Here is a 19,798-nt window from a genome sequence, read left to right as displayed (position 1 = left end):
GGAAGCTTGGGGTCCTTCTGGTGAGAGATTTCACACCTCGAGGTAAAGAAGGCCTGAAATGCCACTCGCACCATCTGAAACTTGTACGAACTGTCCTGTGGACCTGCGTTTTCCCCTCTTCCCTCCTCCCTGCTCTTTCCTCCGCTGCCATGTCTTTTAAGAGCACGAGTCTTTAGTACTGATTTTTGCAAACCCCTTTTCGGCTACAGTTTGGGGATACAAACACTACATAGTTAAATGCTGGTGGGAAGGTTAAGGGGAGCAGTGCCAGTCTCCACCCCCCCACCCTCCACCGCCTCTTTGCCCCAAAACAAGGATAGAGGGTGAAATGAAGCATTCAAGGAACCAGCCTCCTCCTCAAAACCCACAAGGTCCCTTCTTAGGGGAGAGATGGGGCAGGTGGGGCCTTTAATTTGGGGCCTGGAGAGGGGTGGAGGGGGGGTTGCGCTTCAAAACCTAGAGGGATGGAGAGCAGCTCACTGTTTTGTTGCACAATTGGGACCAAACAGGTCTGGCTTGTGTGCTCAGATACATTTTTAAAAGAGTGGATCTCTCCCCTCCTAATTGGCCTCGTCCAAGACAACGCCGGCTGTAGCTCCTCCATGAATATATCACAAGATAGGCAGGTCCCCAGAGAGGACGTGTCTGAAGCAGCTACAGAGCCGCTCCCAGTGAGGTCTCTGGCCTGACTTGTAGGCACCCTGTAGGAGCAAGGGGAATAATAGAACCGGCAGTGGAAGACAGAAGTGCCTGGTGTGCTCTGGTCCAGGGGGTCACGAAGAGGCGGACACGACTAAATGACGACAACAACAGGGTTGAAAGGGACCCCCAAGGGTCATCCAGCCCAGCCCACTGCAATGAACAGGACACATTTTATCTCTCTCGCAAAAGAGACAGGCAAAATGCTTTGAAGTTGGGCGGAAGAGGAAGGAGGGAAGGTAAGCCATGACTTAAGGTGTTTTTTTAATCTTGTAAAAAGAGAGGCAGAAACCCCCAATCCCTCTAGGGAATGGAATTATCTACAGCCCTTCCTCAACGAACCCACAATCCCAAATTCTGCCTTGTAGAAAAATCTGCTCTCTCTTTTCGTGGCCAGATTTGCATTGGAAACTGCAAATCCCGCAGCCTAGATGCAAACGGCAACCTTTGCCGTCATATGCAAAGTTGTCATAAGACCCCTCTTAGTTTTGCATCATTTGTTCTGCAGGACATACACACACACCCCGGCCTCTGCCCCCAACCCCAATTTTGCCATTATTGGGGAGTGGGCAAGGAGATTTACAGGAATTCTGATATATGGATACTTTTCAAGCCTATTATTCTCTCCCCCCTTTTTCCCCTGTGCAGTTTAGAAACTTGATACAGGAATGGCGGAATCAGATCACTGAGTCCATCTAACCTAAACTCACGGGCAGCTTTCCGCAATTTCAGGCAGGCCACTCCCAGTCCTACTGGGAGATGCTGGGGCCTCCTGCAACTAGGTTGGCTTCTTTTGGAACCATGAGGTCTAGAAACTTGACCCAGGGTTGCTTTTAAGGCCTTGTGTTTCGGCAACCACAAGATCTGGAAACCGGAATATAAGAATGCAAGAATTGAATATATGTACCAACTCGCTACATGCGAACAAGTTGTATACAAACGTAGACTTGCCATGGGCAAATTTAACAATATTTGGAATTCATTCTTATAAATAACATATTAGGTTTTAGTCTGGTTAACTGCAATAACAATTCCCCCCTCCCTCTTTTTTGTAATGTACACAATATCTTTTTTCTATTTTGTTCTCTACATGGGTACTATTTCTTGTTTTGTCTTCTTTTGTGTCTTATCTTACTCTGTGTCCTTGTAATTTTGTACATTTTATTTTTCAGTAAAGAATTCACATTTTTTCCAGGCCAGTGTCCCTCCTAGTCCAGCATTGTGTTCTCAGCTGCAGCCAAGCAGAAAAAGGCTTTTAATCCCTTTTGCAACCATGAGATCTAGAAACTCTTTTGCTTTTAAGCCCTTTGGGGGTCACCATAAGGTCTGGAAACTTGATACCATTAAAAAAAAATTTTTTAATGAAAGTTAAGATTCCCCAGCCAGCTGGCTTCTCCAATCAGCAGCCTGCAACACAGTTGTAAATCTCCCCAGCACACACAAAGATCGGATAGTGCAGGATCCAGCCGTGGGGCAGCCAAACTCCATCTGCAGAAGTCCCGCCAACTCTCTGTGGACCATCAAAATTGGCAGCAGGCAGTAGAAGAGGTTTCTCAAAAGGTCTCTGCCTGCATAGCGCAATAATACCACGCTGGCGGCCCCCTGACCAGGAACTGACCGATTGCAACGGCCTGCTCTCCCTCTAGTCCCACCCCGAAGGGGTTGGGTGGTCTTCTGGTTTGTCCCGTCCAGGGAGCGCTCCCCACAGAAAACTTGCCGTTAGGACGCAGCCAGGTGCTGGTGGAAATACAGGCCGAAGAGAGTGGCGATGACCTGGCAGGCGGACACCCACCAGGTGAAGAAAGAGAGAAGCCCCCGGTAGAAAAGTGGGGTGAAGACGGTGCTGAAAGCCCCCAGGGCCCCCGTGATCTGCTCCACCGCTGCCTGGATGTCCTCCGTCCCCCCGCCGTTCGAGGGGGCGGCGTGCGGGGCACGAACCGCATCCACTGCTGGCGAGGTCAGGGCGGGCTCTGGGTACAGCCCCCAGGAATAGTCGCCTTTGAAAGAGAAACACAGGTGAGAAAACAGGGCAAGGGACACGCAACTCCTAACCCAGCCTAGTATTCGAGCCCTTTGCCGGTTGCCACAGGTGAGCAGGAACTATGTGCAGGCAAGCAAGTGGACCAGTGGGTCAGCACACAGCAAAGGGGTGGACCTCTCCAGCACAGGGTGGCAAAAGCGGGCACTGGGATTGGGGCATTCCACCGTCTCTTTGTCAACAGCCTGGCGGGAGGAAGAAGAATGGCAGGAGGAGCCAACGGGGGAACCCCCAAGAGAAGAAGGCTCAGAGCCTGGGGTGGGGTGGTGGGACGATGGTGAGTGGTCAGAGGAAGAAGAGGGAGGAGACTGAGGAGGAGGAGGGGTTGGAAGGGGAAGAGGCAACAGGGCCTAGTGAGTGGAGCGAGTCGGGGGCAGAGAATCAGTCCAGAATCAGAGGCAGAAACTGAAGCAGGAAAGGAAGGAGTCTGGCTGGGGAAGAGTCACGGATGTCTCCCCCTCCTGCTGCATCAAGCTGCCCTCCCTGCTGGTCTCCAGAACCAGCAGAGGCATGAAGAGGGCGGAGGAGAGGTTGGCTGCGTGACGGCACTGTCTCCAATTGCTTGGGGGCAACCCTAGAGAGGAGGGGACTTAGGCAGCCGCGGGGAGACGGGGACTTTCAGTCTCAGCAACTGCTTCATGGGGGGCAAGACCTACCAGGGATGAGCTGCTCTACTCCTTAGGCCTGGCGCTTAGCCAAGTCTGTGCAGGTCCTGTCTTACGAATAACGATGTCACTCCAACATGCATGGTGTGATTGGCTGCAGGCTTGCTTTTGACACTCTCCTGTAGAGACGGGGAACTCCTGGGTCCCTCGAGATGTTGCCGGGATCTGGATGCCCCTCATCCCAGACCAGGAGTTGGAGCCTAGCAATGTCTGGAGGGCCACAAAAGTTGTCCTCCCCTGCTCAACCAGCAGCATGGCACACCGCAGGCCAGAGATTGGGGGCGGGTGGGGGGGATGGGGCTATTTCATCCAGCAAGCACACCCCACGATCAGGGATGATGGGAGGAAAGTTCAGCAAACACCAGCAGGACCATGGATGTACCCCCCCCCCCAATTCCAGTGCTAGGTAAAGGGACCCCTGACGATTAGGTCCAGTCGTGGCCGACTCTGGGGTTCTGGTGCCCATCTCGCTTTACTGGCCGAGGGAGCCGGTGTCCAGCTTCCAGGTCATGTGGCCAGCAGGACTAAGCCGCTTCTGGCGAACCAGAGCAGCGCACGGAAACGCCGTTTACCTTCCCTATTTATCTACGTGCACTTTGACATGCTTTCGAACTGCTGGGTTGGCAGGAGCAGGGACCGAGCAACGGGAGCTCACCCCATCGCAGGGATTCGAACCACTGACCTTCTGATAGGCAAGACCTAGGCTCTGTGGTTTAACCCACAGCGCCACCCGCATCCCTAATTCCTGTGCTAGTATTTGATAATAAATGCATGTGTCTGGGTAGAAACTGAAGTGGGGGCATTGAGCTATGGGGCAGCCCCATTCAGCTCCTTGAAGACCTCCCCTCTGCCACCACTTACCTAGCGTTTTGAGGAGGAACGTGCAGTGCAAGGTGAGCAGGATTGGGGCCAGGTACTGCAAACTGACCACAGTCACGTAACAGTAGATTCTGGTGATCTGTAATTCAATAATAATAATAATGTAAAAAACAAACTCCAAAACAGAACAAAAACACCATCTTAGCAACGTTGCCATTTGGAGGAATGGAACTTAAAAATAAAGAGGACATTTAATTTTGCCCAGGATCAAGCCCCTCCAGTGCTTTGTTTGGAACTTATGGCCGCTGCAGCAAAATGTCCCGTCTGCCAGCCAGCCGACACTCGCGTTTTCTCTTCCCTCTGCATACCTTTTTCCTTTCATGCTGTGTCTTTTTGGCTATCAGCATAGAGCAGGGAAGAGATTGCCTTGGCTTTTAATACAGGGGTGGGGGAAGCTTCAGCAAGTCCCAACTAGTCCCACAAAGTTGTTTCCTTCATGCCTACGCCTGAGCCCCCCCCCCCCACGCTCTGCCTCCGCACCTTCCGCTGGATCTCCAGGACGGCAATCCTCCCGGCCTCCCTCTTCATCTGCTCCACCCATCTCTCGGCGAGGTTCAGGTAGGCCTGCAGGTGGTAGCGCACGACAGCCAGGCGGAGGAGGCACAGAGCTACAATGGTCCAGAGGCGCACTGAATTATAGGAAGCGTTGCAAAGGCTGCGGGCAGAAAGAGAAAGAGACACACACATACAGAGGACTGCAAATAAAAGTCTTAAGTGTGTTGTAAAGTGCATTATGGGAACAGGACACTAGATGGCGATGGTGAGCTATGGCAAATTCAATATATTTTTCAAAACGGTTTTTTTAAAGAAAGCATTTTCACAGCGTTTTATGTGCCTAGATTCCACCATCCCTGAGTGCTCGCTTGGAAGGACAGATCGTGAAGCTGAGGCTCCAATACTTTGGCCACCGCATGAGAAGAGAAGACTCCCTGGAAAAGACCCTGATGTTGGGAAAGATGGAGGGCACAAGGAGAAGGCGATGACAGAGGACGAGATGGTGGGACAGTGTTCTCAAAGCTGCGAACACGAGTTTGACCAAACTGTGGGACGCAGCGGAAGACAGAAGTGCCTGGCGTGCTCTGGTCCAGGGGGTCACGAGGAGGCGGACACAACTAAACGACTAAACAACAACAATAGATTCCACCAGAGAGAGACTTCCTGCATCATATACATAGCTCAACTGGTAGAGTAGTCTTATGGGTTGGGTGATACACTCCTACCTTGAAGTGGGTTGGGCTAGATGACCCTCGGTGTCCTTTCCTACTCTACAATTCTATGACGGTTTCCCTTTTTCCCCCTTTTCCTTTTTTGCCAAATCGTCCCTATTGATTTTAACAAATCAGCCACATATTTAAAATCAGAATATAAAACCAGAGAATACATAATCAAAAAAATTTCATAATTGTATCTTAGCTATTTTTAAAATGCTGGTCTGTGACCGTGATAAATGGAAACTTTGAAGCTTTGAGCTTCCTGTTTGAAACAGGACTTTATTGAGTTTATTTGGCTCATTTATGACCTTCAACTCTCCCCCCATTTCTTGCCAAGGAGCTCAAGGGAAAGAAAAGGTTCCTGGTGCCAGCAGGCAAGGCTGAGCCGTCCTTTCAGAGTCCACAAAGACATTTCCAGCTAGCCAGGAGCCTTCAAGGAGGAGGATGTTCCAAGGAGGAGGATGTTAGATTATTTACGTAAAACAACGACAGCAGCAAGAATACTGTCTGCCCAATGAAGGAAAGATGGAGGAGAGGTTTCCAGTAAAGGAAGACCAAAATGATGAAAATGCCTTGAGGATTTGAGACCTTTCACTATTTGATGAACTATTAGAGTAGATGAAAATGCAAACAGGACTTGAAATATGAGCAGCAGGGCAAATTATTAGGATATGTAGGTTAAATTGAAGGCGGCCCTGTTTAGGGAAGTTTTAAATGTCTGACGCTGTATTGTTTTTAATATTCGGTTGGGAGCTGCCCAGAGTGGCTGGGGAAACCCAGCCAGATGGGCGGGGTATGAATAAATTATTATTATTATTATTATTATTAAATCAAATGTATTGAATAGTCTAGGGGCAAAATATGCAGCATTCAAGGGCAACTATGGAAAACATGGAAAGGGAAGATACGAAGTCAAGGGATAAAGTAACTTATGGTTTAGGTTAAAATTTGTAAAACTTTTTTTCATTTTACTGAAAAATAAGAGGGTTATGAGGGTTATTTTTTTTAAAAAAGGAACACTCAAGGATGCTGCCAGGGAGGGGGGGGTGTGGCCTAGGGAGAGCTCCGGGGGCCAGAGGGAGAGCTCTGAAGGGCCACCTCTCCCTCCTGGTGATCGCAGAAGCACTTACATTTGGACGGTCTCTTTCCCCATGGGGGCGTTGAGCAGGAGGTCCCGGGAGATGGGCTTGACCCACATCAGAACGACGGCCACGGGCGCGAGGAAGCTGGCGTGGAGGAGCAGCCTGCCGTGTTGGGGGTCAAGGAGGAGAAGGGTCAGGCCCCCCACAGGCTGCCCCCTCCGCATCCCTGCCCCTTATCCCCCCCCACCCCCTGTCTTTCGGGAAGGCCAGGGGCAAGCCGTTACGCAACTGGACCGCCGGCCGGTCTGCGGCCATCTTGAGGGCATCCAGGTGAGTCTGCGCCAGCCGCAGCCCTGGGAAGGTCAGGCAGGCGCCGAGGAACGAGCAGAGGGCCACCAGGCAGAGCTTGACGGTCAGCTTGGTCACGGGGACCCTGGGGGGAAGAGAGAGGGAGGCGTTTTTCGGGAAGGGCTAAGGCTGCTGGAGACGCAGCAGGAAGGGACCCCAAGAGTCATCCCTGCAAGGCAAGGCATCGCAGCTAAAGAATCCCTGACACAAAACAGGGCCTTTTCTGCTGCGGCCCCCCCTTTGTGGAATGCTCCCTCCATGGAGGTTCAGTGGGTGCCAGAGAAGCCATAGAATTGTAGGAGTTGGTAGGGACCTCCGAGGGTCATCTAGTCCAACCCCCTGCAATGCAGGAATCTCAACTAAAGCATCCAGGACAGATGTCAACCTCTGTTGAAAAGCCGCCAAGGAAGGAGAGTTCTTCCTTAACAACAGATCTTAACAAGAGAAAGTTCTTCCTAAAGTTTAGTCGGAATCTCCTTTCTTGTAACTTGAAGCCATGGGTTCGAGTCCTGACCTCCAGAGCAAGCAAAAACAAACTTGTTCCCTCTTCCACGTGGCAGCCCTTGAGATGTCTGGAGATGGTTCTCATATCTCCTCTTTTCCAGGCTAAACACCCCCAGCTCCTTCAACCATTCCTCATATGGTCTGGTTTCCAGTCCCTTGATCATCTTAGTCTCCCTCCTCTGCCCACCTTCCAGCTTGTCAACATCCTTCTTAAATTGTGGTGCCCAGAATTGGACACAATATTCCAGGTGTGGACTGACCAAGGCAGAAGAGAGTGGGACTTTGGCTTTCCTTGGTTTGTCCAGTTGAGTCAAATGAAAATTCAGCACAGGTTTTAGGAACACTCTTCCCCGCCTTTTTTGCAAACTAAAAAGTCCCAAACGCAGCAACTTTTCCTTGTAGGGAAATCACCTGGCTTATTTTGGCCAACATTTCCTAACTCTAGAACAGGGGTCAGCAAACTTTTTCAGCAGGGGGCCGGTTCACTGTCCCTCAGACCTTGGGGGGGGGGGGGGCGGACTATATTTTGAAAAAAATATAATGAACGAATTCCTCTGCCCCACAAATAACCCAGAGATGCATTTTAAATAAAAGGACACATTCTACTCATGTAAAAACACGCTGATTCCCGGACCATGTGCAGGCTGGATTTAGAAGGCGATTGGGCCGGATCCGGCCCCCAGGCTTTAGTTTGCCTACCCATGCTCTAGAACAGTGTTTCCCAAACTTTTTTGGGCAAAGGCACACTTGTTTGATGAAAAAAATCTCGAGGCACACCACCATTACAGCCCCGTGACGTCAGCGCGCAGCGTCACGCCGGGAGAGACGCACGAAAGTGTAAGTTTCAATTTTTTCCCCTCCCCCTTGCCGGGGAACCTCCAAGCTTTGGGGGTGGGGGGGGAGGAGGCAGCAAAGCGAGGCAGGAAGGAGAGCGTGGCTTGGCTGGGTGAGCTTTGGCAGGGAATGAGAGCCGTGAGGCGGGCGCTGCGGACGGAGGCGCTGCCCGCCGAGCTCGCAGGCAGCCAGGCAGGCAGGCGGCGAGAGCCCCGCGCTGGGCGGCCTCTCCTCGCCGCCGCCGCCCCGCCTCTCGCCTCTCGCCGGCCAACTCGCCCGCCTCCCTCCAGGCAACATCTCGCAGCACACCAGGCAACATCTCGCGGCACACTAGTGTGCCGCGGAACAGTGGTTGGGAAACACTGCTCTAGAATATCCTTTTTGACGTGAGCTGACCGAAACAGTCCTGGAGTGGCCTCATTTCAGACATCAGATCTCCACTTGAGGGCAGGAGGTGGACAAAGAGAAATAACTCCGGGCACGGTTTAAGATTTCAGAAACACACTTACGTCCAGTCCCAGCCTTGCCCTTTCAGGAAGACCTCCAAGTTGTCCTGGACGCTATTCAGCCCTGTGGGGACAAGAGAGTCGGGGGAGAATCCAGGAGAATGCTGCAGCGCAATTGCTGGCAGGAGCGAGGCCTTATCAAAACGCAGTGGTGGACCTACATTTTGGGGGTCACCCCATTGAATTTTCACGGGGAGCCCAACGCAACCAGCAACAAGGTCATCTTCTTCAAGGTCCCCCCCCCCCCACGACAGATCACATTTTTTAAAAAAAAATATCAATCTCAGATTTTCATTAAAATTGCTGTACTGGATTATCTCACAAAGGCCAAGTCACTGGTGTGAATAAAAATCTCCTAGGTCTTAATTTTTTTGAGTTATGGGGGGATGAAAATTAGGGAAATGCAGGCACGATGCCAGAGGTGCCAATTTGAATAAAATACTTTGGGGGGGAGCTGCAGGTAAGCCCTGCATAATCAGTCACATGACGCACACGCTATTTGCCCATCAGCTTTGGAGGGGCCCCTAAAATGTTTTATTGTGGGGGGCGAAGGGTATGTGGAACACCCTCCCATCAGATGTCAAGGCACTAAGCAACTATCTTACTTTTAAAAGACATCTGAAGGCAGCCCTGTTTAGAGAAGTTTTTGATGTTTAATGCTGTATTGTGTTTTTAATATTTGGTTGGTAGCCGCCCAGAGTGGCTGGGGAAACCCAGCCAGATAGGCGGGGTATAATAAATTATTATTATTATTATTATTATTATTATTATTATTATTATTATTATTATTATTATTACTACTACTACTACTACTACTACTAACCTGATATGGTATTCTAACCCTTTCATATCTAAAAGTAATTTTAGAAAATCTTAGAAAAATGAATTTTTCCATTCTTCCGACCATCGAGCGGTGCATACGTTTGAGGAAATAAGTAAAATTCTTTATATATAACCAGTGCTTTGTGAGCTCGCCCCCAGCTCCCTCACCTGCGTCGAGGCCAAATTCAAGGTAGTCTTCGCGGACGACCAGGACCAGCATGGCCACCAGGAGGAAGAAGAAAGCAAAGGCCAGGCAGACCGATCGCTCGCCCCCCTCCTTGGATCGGAAGTAATGCGTCATCACCGTGAAAAAGATTTTGCTGAAGGGAAGGGTTGCGCTAAGGATCACATGCCAGAAACATCACTTCTCCGGAGAAAGACAAAGGTTTCACTTTTTTCATTCATTCATTTGTCTCTATACATTTTCTTCCCAATTTTAGATTTTTTTTACAGACATACAAAGTGAATAACTTCTCAATAAACACACATATACGTATATATACAGAGAGAGAAAGAGGCCTTTCCCTTCACCCCCTTAGAGGTTTCTTATAATGTTAATTTTTAACACTGCATTTCCTACATTATTCCATTTATTAGTTACTCCCTGATTTTTACCTTAATCTTGCCAATGAACTTAATTGTGTACAATTTTTTTTATTCAGATAAAGTATTCCACAAATTTTCCCCATTCCTTGATGAAATTTCTTCTTGGTTCCTTATTCTTCCATTCGTTTAGCCTGACACTCCTTCTTGGTTGGGACACAATCCTGAAATAGCTTCACTTTGGGGATTATTTCATTCCCGCTGTTCCCTTCACGGAACTACAGTTCCCAGGGTGCTCTATCAATCCGCCCCTCTTTCCCCGCAACTAACTCGGGTCCCTAAATCCCATTGGGTCTACTCTGAGTATCACTTCGGCCACCTTGACTCTATACAATTAAAAGCTCTCTGATGCCACTTTAACAACCATGGCATTCCCCTCCAAAGAATTCTGGGAGCTGTAGTTTGCTTGGGGCGGTGCTGAGAGTTGTTAGGAGACACGCAATCCACCCATTCCTCTCCCAGAGCTACAATTCCCAGAGTTCCCTGGGAAGAGGAATTCATGGTTAATCCACTGCCTGCCAGCTTCCTGGTACTTCCTGCAGAAATATGGATTGTTTTGCAACCACAAGATCTATAAACTGGATATTCAAATGTTTTAAAACATTTTTTTTTTAACCCTGAGGTGTAGAATCATAGAAGCAAAGAAGCATAACACTGCAAGGTGGGAAGGGACCTCCGAGGGTCATCTAGTCCAACCCCCTGCAATGCAGGGACCTCAACTAAAGCATCCAGGACAGATGCTTAAAAACTTCTGCTTAAAAACTTCCAAGGAGGGAGAGTCCACCGCCTTCCATCCCTCAGCTGAACTGCTCTTAACGGTCAGAAAGTTCTTCCTGATGTTTAGTTGGAATCTCCCTTCTTGTAACTTGAAGCCATGGGTTCGAGTCCTGCCCTCCAGAGTCCTGCCCTTTCCATGGGACAGCCCTTGAGATATTTGAAGATGGCTCTTCTATCTCCTCTTTCCAGGCTAAACACCCCCAGCTCCTTCAACCGTTCCTCATCAGGCTTGGTTTCCAGACCCTTGACCATCTCATTCACCCTCCTCTGCACACCTTCCCACCATCCTTCTTCAGTTGTAGTGCCCAGAACAGGACACAGGACTCCAGGCCTCTGCCCAGGAAACTTGGCGCATTTCTTAAACGGAAGCTCAATTTCTCAGACTTACAAATCACGATGCAGACACTTGTTTTTTTGATGAAAGCATGTGAAATGGGAAGCGGTCATGAGAACCTAAGAGGAGCCTTCTGGATCAGGCCGGGGGTCCAGCATCCTGCTCTCACCTGGGCCAGGGAGATGCCCAAAGGGGAAGTCCACAAGCAGGATCCAAGCACAAGAAAACTCTCCTCTTCTTCCTCCTCCTCCTCTGATGATTATGCCCTGCCCATCTGACTAGGCTTCCCCAGCCACTCTGGGCCCCATCTGCCCTGGAGAGCCCTCTTCTAGTTTAGAGTCGGAAGGGACCCAGTGGCCATTTAGTCCAACCCCCTTGCAATGCAGGACTCTCAAGGTGTTCCTCAATTGGCCCAATCCTCTTTTAAAGCCGTCCCAGGTTGGCGGCTGCAAACAGCGTCCCCGGGGCCAAAGGATACACGGAGAAGATGACGGCCAGCATGCACCAGAGGATCCCAATGCTGGCTTCCTTCCGGGGGTCAACCAGGCAGTAGTAGCCTTCGGTGAAGACGTAGATACCAGTGGCGTACGCTGCAAAGTCCACGTACCACTGATATTCCAGGAAATAGCACAGCACTAAGCGGAGAGAAGAGAGAGACAGGGAGATGCTCTTATTGCCTCCTGAGCCTGACAAGATGCACCCAAAAGCCTCTTCCAAAAAGAAGAAGCAAATTTCCAGGCCTCGTGGAATGGTCTAGAATGGGTAGGAAGGGGCCCTGAGAGTCATCTAGCCCAACCCCTGCAATGCAGGAATCTTTTTGCACAACGTGGGGCTCAAACACACTGCTCTGAGATTCAGAGTCTCACAGCTGAGCTATATTCCAAATAAATGCTTGATTTGACAAGGAACTGTGGAGCCTGCCTTATCTAGAGCCATCCAGCTTAGTGTTGAATTGGACCCGGAAACTAATTGGCAGTCAGTGCAGTCGGGCCAGGATCGATGCAATATGCTCAAACCTGGCTGCCAAATTCTGCACCACTGAAGAGTTTCAGTGTATAATAATAACACTACCCCACCCACTCTGGGTGGCTTCCAACAAATTAAAACACAATTAAGACATCAAACATCAAAAACCTCCCTATACAGTGGTACCTCTGGGTATGCACGGGTCACGATTCGCTGCTTCCGCGCATGCCCATGACGTCATTTTGACCATCTGCACATGTGCGAGTGGCAAAACCCGGAAGTAACACATTCTGTTACTTCCGGGCTGACGCGGAGCACAACCTGAAAGCGCTCAATCTGAAGCAACTTCAACCCGAGGTATGACTGTATAGGGCTGTTTTCAGCTGTCTTCTAAAAGTCAGATAGTTGTTTATTTTCTTGACATCTGATGGGAGGGCATTTACACTACTTTTTGTTGGGAGCCACCCAGAGTGGCTGGGGCAACCCACTCAGATGGGTGGGGTATGAATTATTATTTTTATTATAAACCTGTAAGCTTCCTGGCGAAGGGGGGAATTTGAACCCTGGTCTGCAGTCAGATAGGTGGCATATAAATATTATCATCATCATTAAACTGCTTAGAAACTCCTTTGGCATGTAAGCGATATATAAACAATACCTAATACGAATAATACCCAAATGCCATCTACGATCCCCGTGACTCGCTGGGCAGCCTCTGGCAAGCGGCAGGAAACTTGCTTGCTTCAGGGGAAACTGAGCACAATGCTCTCCGCCAGCCAAAGGGACTAGAAACTTGGCTCTGACAAACAAAAGCTAAGACAATCTCAGGAAGAAAGGCTTGGGGTGTCCCTGAGGGGACCAGACCACCTCAGTCCTCCCTGACCCCCAAAGCTATTTGGGGAGGGGAGGATAAGCAGCCCCCCATTTCTGCCCGAGGGAGGGAGCTTAGGGGATCCAACCTTGGCGCATTTACCCAGAGCGTCCACGGCGGTGATGGGGCTGCTGTCCAAGCGAAGGTCAATATCCCGGGGGACGGAGGAAGGCTTTTCCTCGGTGACGCCGTTGATCTTCCTGTCAGATAGAAGGACCAACGTCAGTCGGTTGGCGCCAGAGGGAGCTGTGTGGTCCAAAGATGGCGCCAGGGGGGCAAAGATGGATCTAAGTTGCCCCCACGCCTTTCCTGGGTGTCTCCATGCTGCGGGTGGAGATTCGTAGTTCCTTCCCCACCACCGGCCACCAGCTCCCTCAGCCCCCCGGACGGACAAGATGGCCGCCCTCGCGTCAACTCTACTCACCGCTCCCTCTTCCCCTTTGGCCTGGGCTTCCCCGCCAGGGCAAGCAGCTCCTCTTCCGAGGGGTGTTTGAAGCGGCGCAGGCTGGCGGAAGAAGAGGGGGAAAGGGCTCACCAAACATTGGGCCGAACGCAACTCAAGAGGAGTCCCATTGGGATGGATGGGAAATGATATATAATGAAATGAAAAAATGTTCAAAAACATGTTTGTTAAAAAACCAGAGGCTTTTTTTTACTAGGAATATTAGGAGATGAAGTGCGAAAGAAGCAAAAGGGACTATTTAAGTATGCGACCACAGCTGCCAGAATGTGACTTGCCCAGAAGTGGAAAGAAAAGAACGTACCAACGGAAGAAGAATGGAGGACTAAGGGGATCTATGCCAAAATGGCAAAACTCACCGTGAAGATCAGGCACCAAGATGAAGAAGAATTTAATCATGAATGGGAATTTTTTTGTAGATTACTTTAAATAGCACTGTAAAAATGTGGAAACACCAGCAGGATTGTTGTAGCATTTGTGAACTGAAGGTAGAATGATGATGTGAAAAATAATTATAAGAATTATAAGAAGGAAAATAAAAGGAGAAAAATTGAAACCGGGTGTGGGGTGTGTGGGGGGGAGTCAATCAATGCAAATTTGGATTTGATATGTAAGCACATGAAAATTGTTGTTATCAGAAAGAAAATAAATAAATAAATAAGATGGGCAAGGGCTGGCATGGCTCCATTAATTTCATTGGTTCTGCTCCTGAGGAAAACATAGGCCACATTTGCGCCCTACGTTAATCGTCATCATCATCATCATCATCATTATCATATTTATACCCCACCCATCTGGCTAGGTTTCCCCAGCCACTCTGGGTGGCTTCCAGCAAAATATAAAAAATATGTCAAATGTTAAAAACTTCCCAATGCAGGGTTAATAATAATAATTGTATTATTTATAATAATTTTATTTATAATAAAAACTTAAATTGCTTTTGATGCCACTTTAAGTAGCCATGGCTTCCTGGGGAACAGTAGTTCAAAGGCACTGGGTGTTGTGAGGAGGTCCCCACTTTCCCCCTCTGAGAACTACAATTCCCGGACCAGTTTAGCAGCTCATCTCCCTTCCCAGGGAGCTCTGGGAATGCTAGTGCCGAGAGGGGAAAGACTCCAGGGAGCTGTAGTTTGTTAGGGGTGCTGGGCACTGTGAAGAGGCCTCCTATTCTCCTTTGCAGAACTACAGTTCCCAGAGTTCCCTGGGAAAAGGGATTGATAGTTAAAACTGTAGTGGAAAGTGGGGATCCCTAACAACTCTCAGCACTCTTCACAAACTACAGCTTTCAACCTGTCCTCACTGTATGCCAACAAAGGTTGATTGATTGATAGAGTGATTGATAGAGTAATTGAAACTACAGCTCCCAGGATTCATTGCGGGGGGGGCTGCTGCCACCACAGTTGTCCACAGTGATATCGCGGCAATTTTAAAAGGCAGGGTGTGAGCCTACAATTCCCAGAGTTCCCTGGGAAGAACGATGGATCGCTAAACGATGTTGGGAACTGTAGCTTCACAAGGGGAATCGCACCCTAACAAACTACAGCTCCCAGAATTATTTTTAAGCCCTGGCGGTTTTAAAGCAGGACCAGAGCTTTTTAAAGGTCTGGCGCGAATGCGGCCACAGACTAACCGAGCCAGCAAATCTGGTATGAACGCCAAATAAACAGGGAATAAATGCAATGGTGTTTTTCTGCAGGTGGAATTGCGGACAGGCGGATAAATGGGGGGGGTGTCCCGAGGCCGAATGTGGGAGCCCCCAAGTCCCTTTTGCTTCCATCCACAGTCAAAAAATAATAAGCAAATTTTGACCTCTTGCTACACTCCTGAGGAACCTTCTTGCCATCCCCAGCCCTGTGAAAAAGGGGGTTTCTGGTACCTTCCGTTGCAGAGGATCCACCGGGCGAAGGACCAGTGAGGGGCCATCTTCTGCATGATGCTGGCCACCAGCAGGGAGACCACGAGCTGCACCCCCATCACCGCCTGTGGGGCAGAAGCAGAGAAAGAGGCCTTGGGTCAAGTCCAAGGTTTTATTCTCACCAAAGTTCCATTTATTATCATCATCATCCCCTCCAACGTTTCTCCAATGAAAATAGGGACGTCCCATTCAATGATGATGATAAGTCGGATAGCTTAGTTTTGTAATGTGAATATAAGGAACTGATTTACATATAATGAGGTGAAATGTAAAAAGAAGATAGAAGGTAAAAAAGAGGTTATAGAAATGCTAAGAATTTAGTAAAGATGTTCGGAAGTCAGAAAGAGGGAGGGAAGGAGGTCGATGCTCAGTTTGAGCAATATTTTAGGCTACAGATTTACTGTATGTAACCAAATGTGATTATGATAAATATGGAAAACTCAATAAAAATTATTATTAAAAAAAGAAGAAGAAGGTAAGTCGGATAGCTTAGTTGGTTAGAGCATGGCACTGAAGCCGTCCAGAGAGGCTGTGGAAACCCAGCCAGATGGGGGGAGGTATAAATAATAACATTAATATTATTATTATTACTACTATTATCATTCACTTCAACATTTCTCCAACAAAAAGAGCAACATCCTGAGGAAAAGTGGGACATCCCTGGATCAAATCAGAAACCGGGATGGCTCCTGCAAATTTGAGACTGTCCCTGGAAAATAGGGGCACAGCAAGGTTGCAGCTTCGCTCCCCACAAGGGACAGCTGCCTATTCTTGCTCTGCTGGAGGTTGGACTGGATGACCCTCAGGGTCCCTTTCTAGTCCATCCTTTTGCGTGAAGGATAGCTCCGTTGGCAGAGCATGAGGCTCTTAATCTCAGGGTCATGGGTTCAAGCCCTGTCCTGGGCAGGAAGATTCCTGGGTTGGACTGGATGACCCTCAGGGTCCCTTCCAATTCTACAGTTCTACCCCTTTGGGCTGACCCAGCAGGGATCCTGCGCCCAGTTTTAGAAGCAGATAGTGAATTTCTCATCCCACTTTTCGGATCCACCCCGGCGTTCGCCCCCCACCCCAAATCCTACACTTCGCACCTCTCTGCAGCTGTACCAAAAACGTAGACCCCGTGTAAGGTTATGGCAGAGATATGGACTCCCTTTCTATTTTAAGGGCAGGAAGTGGAGCTGGCGGCCGGCTGTGTGGCCTGGACACGGGATTCAAATTTCAAGGAAGGAGATTCCCACTTAACTCTGGGGGGAACTTTCTGACAGTGGAAGGGTCTTCCTGGGGAGCTGGAGGGCTCTCCTTCCTTGGGAGTTTGTAAGCAGAGGTTGGCTGGCCCTCCATCCTGGCTGCTTGAGCTGAGATTCCTGCATTGCGGGGGGTTGGAATGGATGACCTTTGGGGGTCCCTTCCAGCTCTACAGCTCTATGACCCCAGAAGGTGATGATCTCATCTCTCCTTCCTTGGAGGCTCTTAAACTGCGGTCGGATGACCACCTGCCAGGGGTTCTGCAGCTGCGCTTCGCGCCTTGCGCGGGGTTGGGCTAGATGTCCTTTGGGGGTCCCCTTCCAACTCGACCGTTCTGTGGTCCTAGGACCCTGGCAAGCATGCAAACCTTCTCTCTCATGCAGAAAGCAAACCCACCTGTCCTCTAAGTCCATAAACACCCAACAATGCATTCTTGCAAAAAAATTTTTAAAAACTTACCATTTTCTTTTAGGGTCCCGAGCAAAAAAACAGCCCCAAATCAAGAGACAAGCAGGGCAGGCAAGTTTTCCTGGACTTCTGATCTTGCAGACCAAAGAAGGAGAGCGACCCTCCCAGCCAATCACAAGCGGCACTTCCAGTTGATTGCCAGCCAGCCAGCCAATGACAAAGCGAAATAAAAATAAAAAAGGTTTGAAGGTAGGCGGGGATTTTTGCCATCCCCCACCTGTTTCCGGTTTTCAGGCGCCTGCCAAGCGCGTTGCATTTCGGGGCTTGTAGTTTCCTTTCCCAGACGAGGTTCTTTAAGATGGAACGGAGAGAGAAATTTTTTGCACGTTTTCCTCTGCAAAAATTCACAAGGTTTTCCCTTCCCTGTAAATCACACGCGCCTTTTGCAGCCAGTGTGGATGTCCTTAAAAGAGGACTGCACAAATAAATGCGTGGGGTTTTTCACGAATTCAGGGGCTACTAGGCAGGAGGGCTGTGTCTCCTTCCCCCGGTTGTTGGCATTCGTCTGTTACCTCCGGAGGTGAAGTCAAATCGCGCACCGACCCGTAACCCCTGCATTGCGCGGGGTCAGACTAGATGACACTTGGGGTCCCTTCCGACTCCACAATGCTATGATTCTGTGAACTTATAACTGCTGCCTCCGGCGTTGTTCTTGCTGCGTCAGCAGCACCCAAGTGACCTCCCCGGGGGCACAAGCCTGGGCACTGTGTCTGGGGGTCCTGGGCTGCCCAGAGGACAAGACCCCCCTCTTGGCCTCACTGATGGGTCCACTCTGGATTTGTGTAGGGTTCACTCCTGAGCCTTTTCTTCCCCCAAAGATATCCCACAAGGCAGCAGAGGTTAAGGATCAGAGTTTTCCTTCTCCTAGGCAGGTCCCCTTCCCAGGTTGATGATGAGCCCCATTTGCCCCTCACTTTACAGAAACTGCCGCCTTGATCACTGTTGGGCTATTTCAATAATAATAATAATAATAATAATAATAATAATAATAATAATAATAATTTATACCCCTCCCATCTGGCTGGGTTTCCCCAGCCACTCTGGGCGGCTTCCAACAGAATATTAGAATACAATAATGTATTAAACATTAAAAGCGTCCCTAAACAGGACTGCCTTCAGATTTCTTCTAAAAGTCATCCCTTCAATCCACCGGAGCCTGTCTTTGCACACAGGGGGGTCCCTAACTCACCAAGCGTTCAAGGCACACCGGCTCCCCTCACCTGGTTCAGCCAGCCAGTCAAAGCCATTCCCAAGACTGTGGCCGCTGTCACCTGCTGACAGCTTCTAGGAGCCACAGGTGAGAGCTGGGCGGAGGTGGGGAGCAAAGGTGGACAAAAGACCCCAAAAGACCCCAGGACATGTTCCCAAAAGCAACTTCCCTGAACTTGGGGGTGAGAGAACTGAATCCTCACCGCCAGACCACCAGAGGGTAGCAATGCTTCTGAATCGCGGGTGCTGGAAACCACAGGCGGGAAGAGGGCTCTGGTGCTGGGGTTCTGATTGGCTGGCAGAGATGCAAGGTTGCCATGGATACGCCTCTGGGCGATGAGAGGTCCTTCTGGTCCTTGTCCACTGGGTGGTGCTTCAGAATTTCTTTTGGTGCGAAGTTTACTTTGCATGCAGAAGGGCTAAGCAATGACCTGAGTTTCCTATGTTCCCAGGAAAACAGCTTTCCTCCCCTTTCTTAAACAAGTACTTTGCTGGTGACTCACTGTCACACAAAATCACCGCTATGCAAAAGTCTGATGGATTCAAAGAGATGCTCTATATGTGCTGTTGTCCACTTAACATCACAGGGACGGATAACAGTTTGTCCAAACGGGTTTACCCTGTGTCCCCTCACAACCCCCCCCACAAATCCCCCCAAGAAACGCAGGTTTCGATTCCGTGTGGGGTGAGGATGGTATGAAAGGACAATCCCTATGTCTTTATTCCTGTGACCAATGTAATGGAGGTAGAGTTGGAAGGGACCCCCAAGGGTCATCCAGTCCAACCCCCTGAAATGCAGGAATCTCAGCTAAAGCATCCAGGGCAGTTGGCCACCCAGCCTCTGCTTAAAAACATCCAAGGAAGGAAAGACTCGAAGCAAAACGGTTCAAGATCCACCTTCTTCTTTTTTCATTTTCACTTTATTTATTTAACAACATTTATATATCATTTATTCACCAAACTTTTTGTATTCTGCAGCTCTGCTCAGGTCCTGCCAGCTGGCTTCTCACCAGGGCATCTTATTGTCTTTCAGGCTCTGTTAACGTTATCGTGTTAAACACTTTGCCTTGGGCCCGTTGGCGTGCAACGGCTTTATAAGCTACTTGGACCAGGGAATTGAGGAGGTTTGCATCAAATTTGCAGATGACACCAAACTGGGAGGGGAGGCCATTGTGAGCCCCTCCCTCTTAAGCTTATGTTGTGTATATACTCAAATAAGACCATATACCCTAACTGCAAGAAAACCAAACTCTGAGTGAGCACTGGGACCCCCTGGAATCTCTCACCATTCAGAGATCGGGGCATGTGCAACACTGGTGTCAGAAGTGGGATTGTGTTTCCTGGGGTAGGAAGTGGGAGCCC

General features: G+C 49.4%; 1 protein-coding gene across 1 annotated transcript; it reads right to left on the bottom strand.

Annotated features, from left to right (window-relative positions):
* Positions 1-2,037: 2,037 nt before the first annotated feature.
* Positions 2,038-17,962, bottom strand: TMEM161A (transmembrane protein 161A). The gene is made up of 12 exons (XM_083483945.1): positions 17,219-17,962; positions 15,476-15,579; positions 13,564-13,644; positions 13,242-13,339; positions 11,781-11,937; positions 9,757-9,908; positions 8,770-8,830; positions 6,864-7,007; positions 6,623-6,736; positions 4,762-4,936; positions 4,264-4,360; positions 2,038-2,696 (listed from the first exon to the last, which is right to left on the bottom strand). Exons 1-12 carry the CDS (start codon positions 17,219-17,221, stop codon positions 2,419-2,421), a joined length of 1,464 nt encoding a protein of 487 aa, XP_083340071.1. The 5' UTR covers positions 17,222-17,962; the 3' UTR covers positions 2,038-2,418.
* Positions 17,963-19,798: the final 1,836 nt, after the last annotated feature.

Source organism: Podarcis liolepis (assembly GCF_965112155.1).
Source record: "Podarcis liolepis genome assembly, chromosome: 18".
In the NCBI taxonomy this organism is placed as follows: domain Eukaryota; kingdom Metazoa; phylum Chordata; class Lepidosauria; order Squamata; family Lacertidae; genus Podarcis; species Podarcis liolepis.
This window is presented reverse-complemented; position numbering and strand designations above follow the sequence as displayed.

Coding starts and splice junctions, on each gene's coding strand:
- TMEM161A (XM_083483945.1), bottom strand. Junction 13,645..15,475: donor TGGATCCTCTGCAACGGAAG/GTACCAGAAACC, acceptor TTCTTCCGCCAG/CCTGCGCCGCTTCAAACACC. Junction 4,937..6,622: donor GGGAAAGAGACCGTCCAAAT/GTAAGTGCTTCT, acceptor TTCTGCCCGCAG/CCTTTGCAACGCTTCCTATA.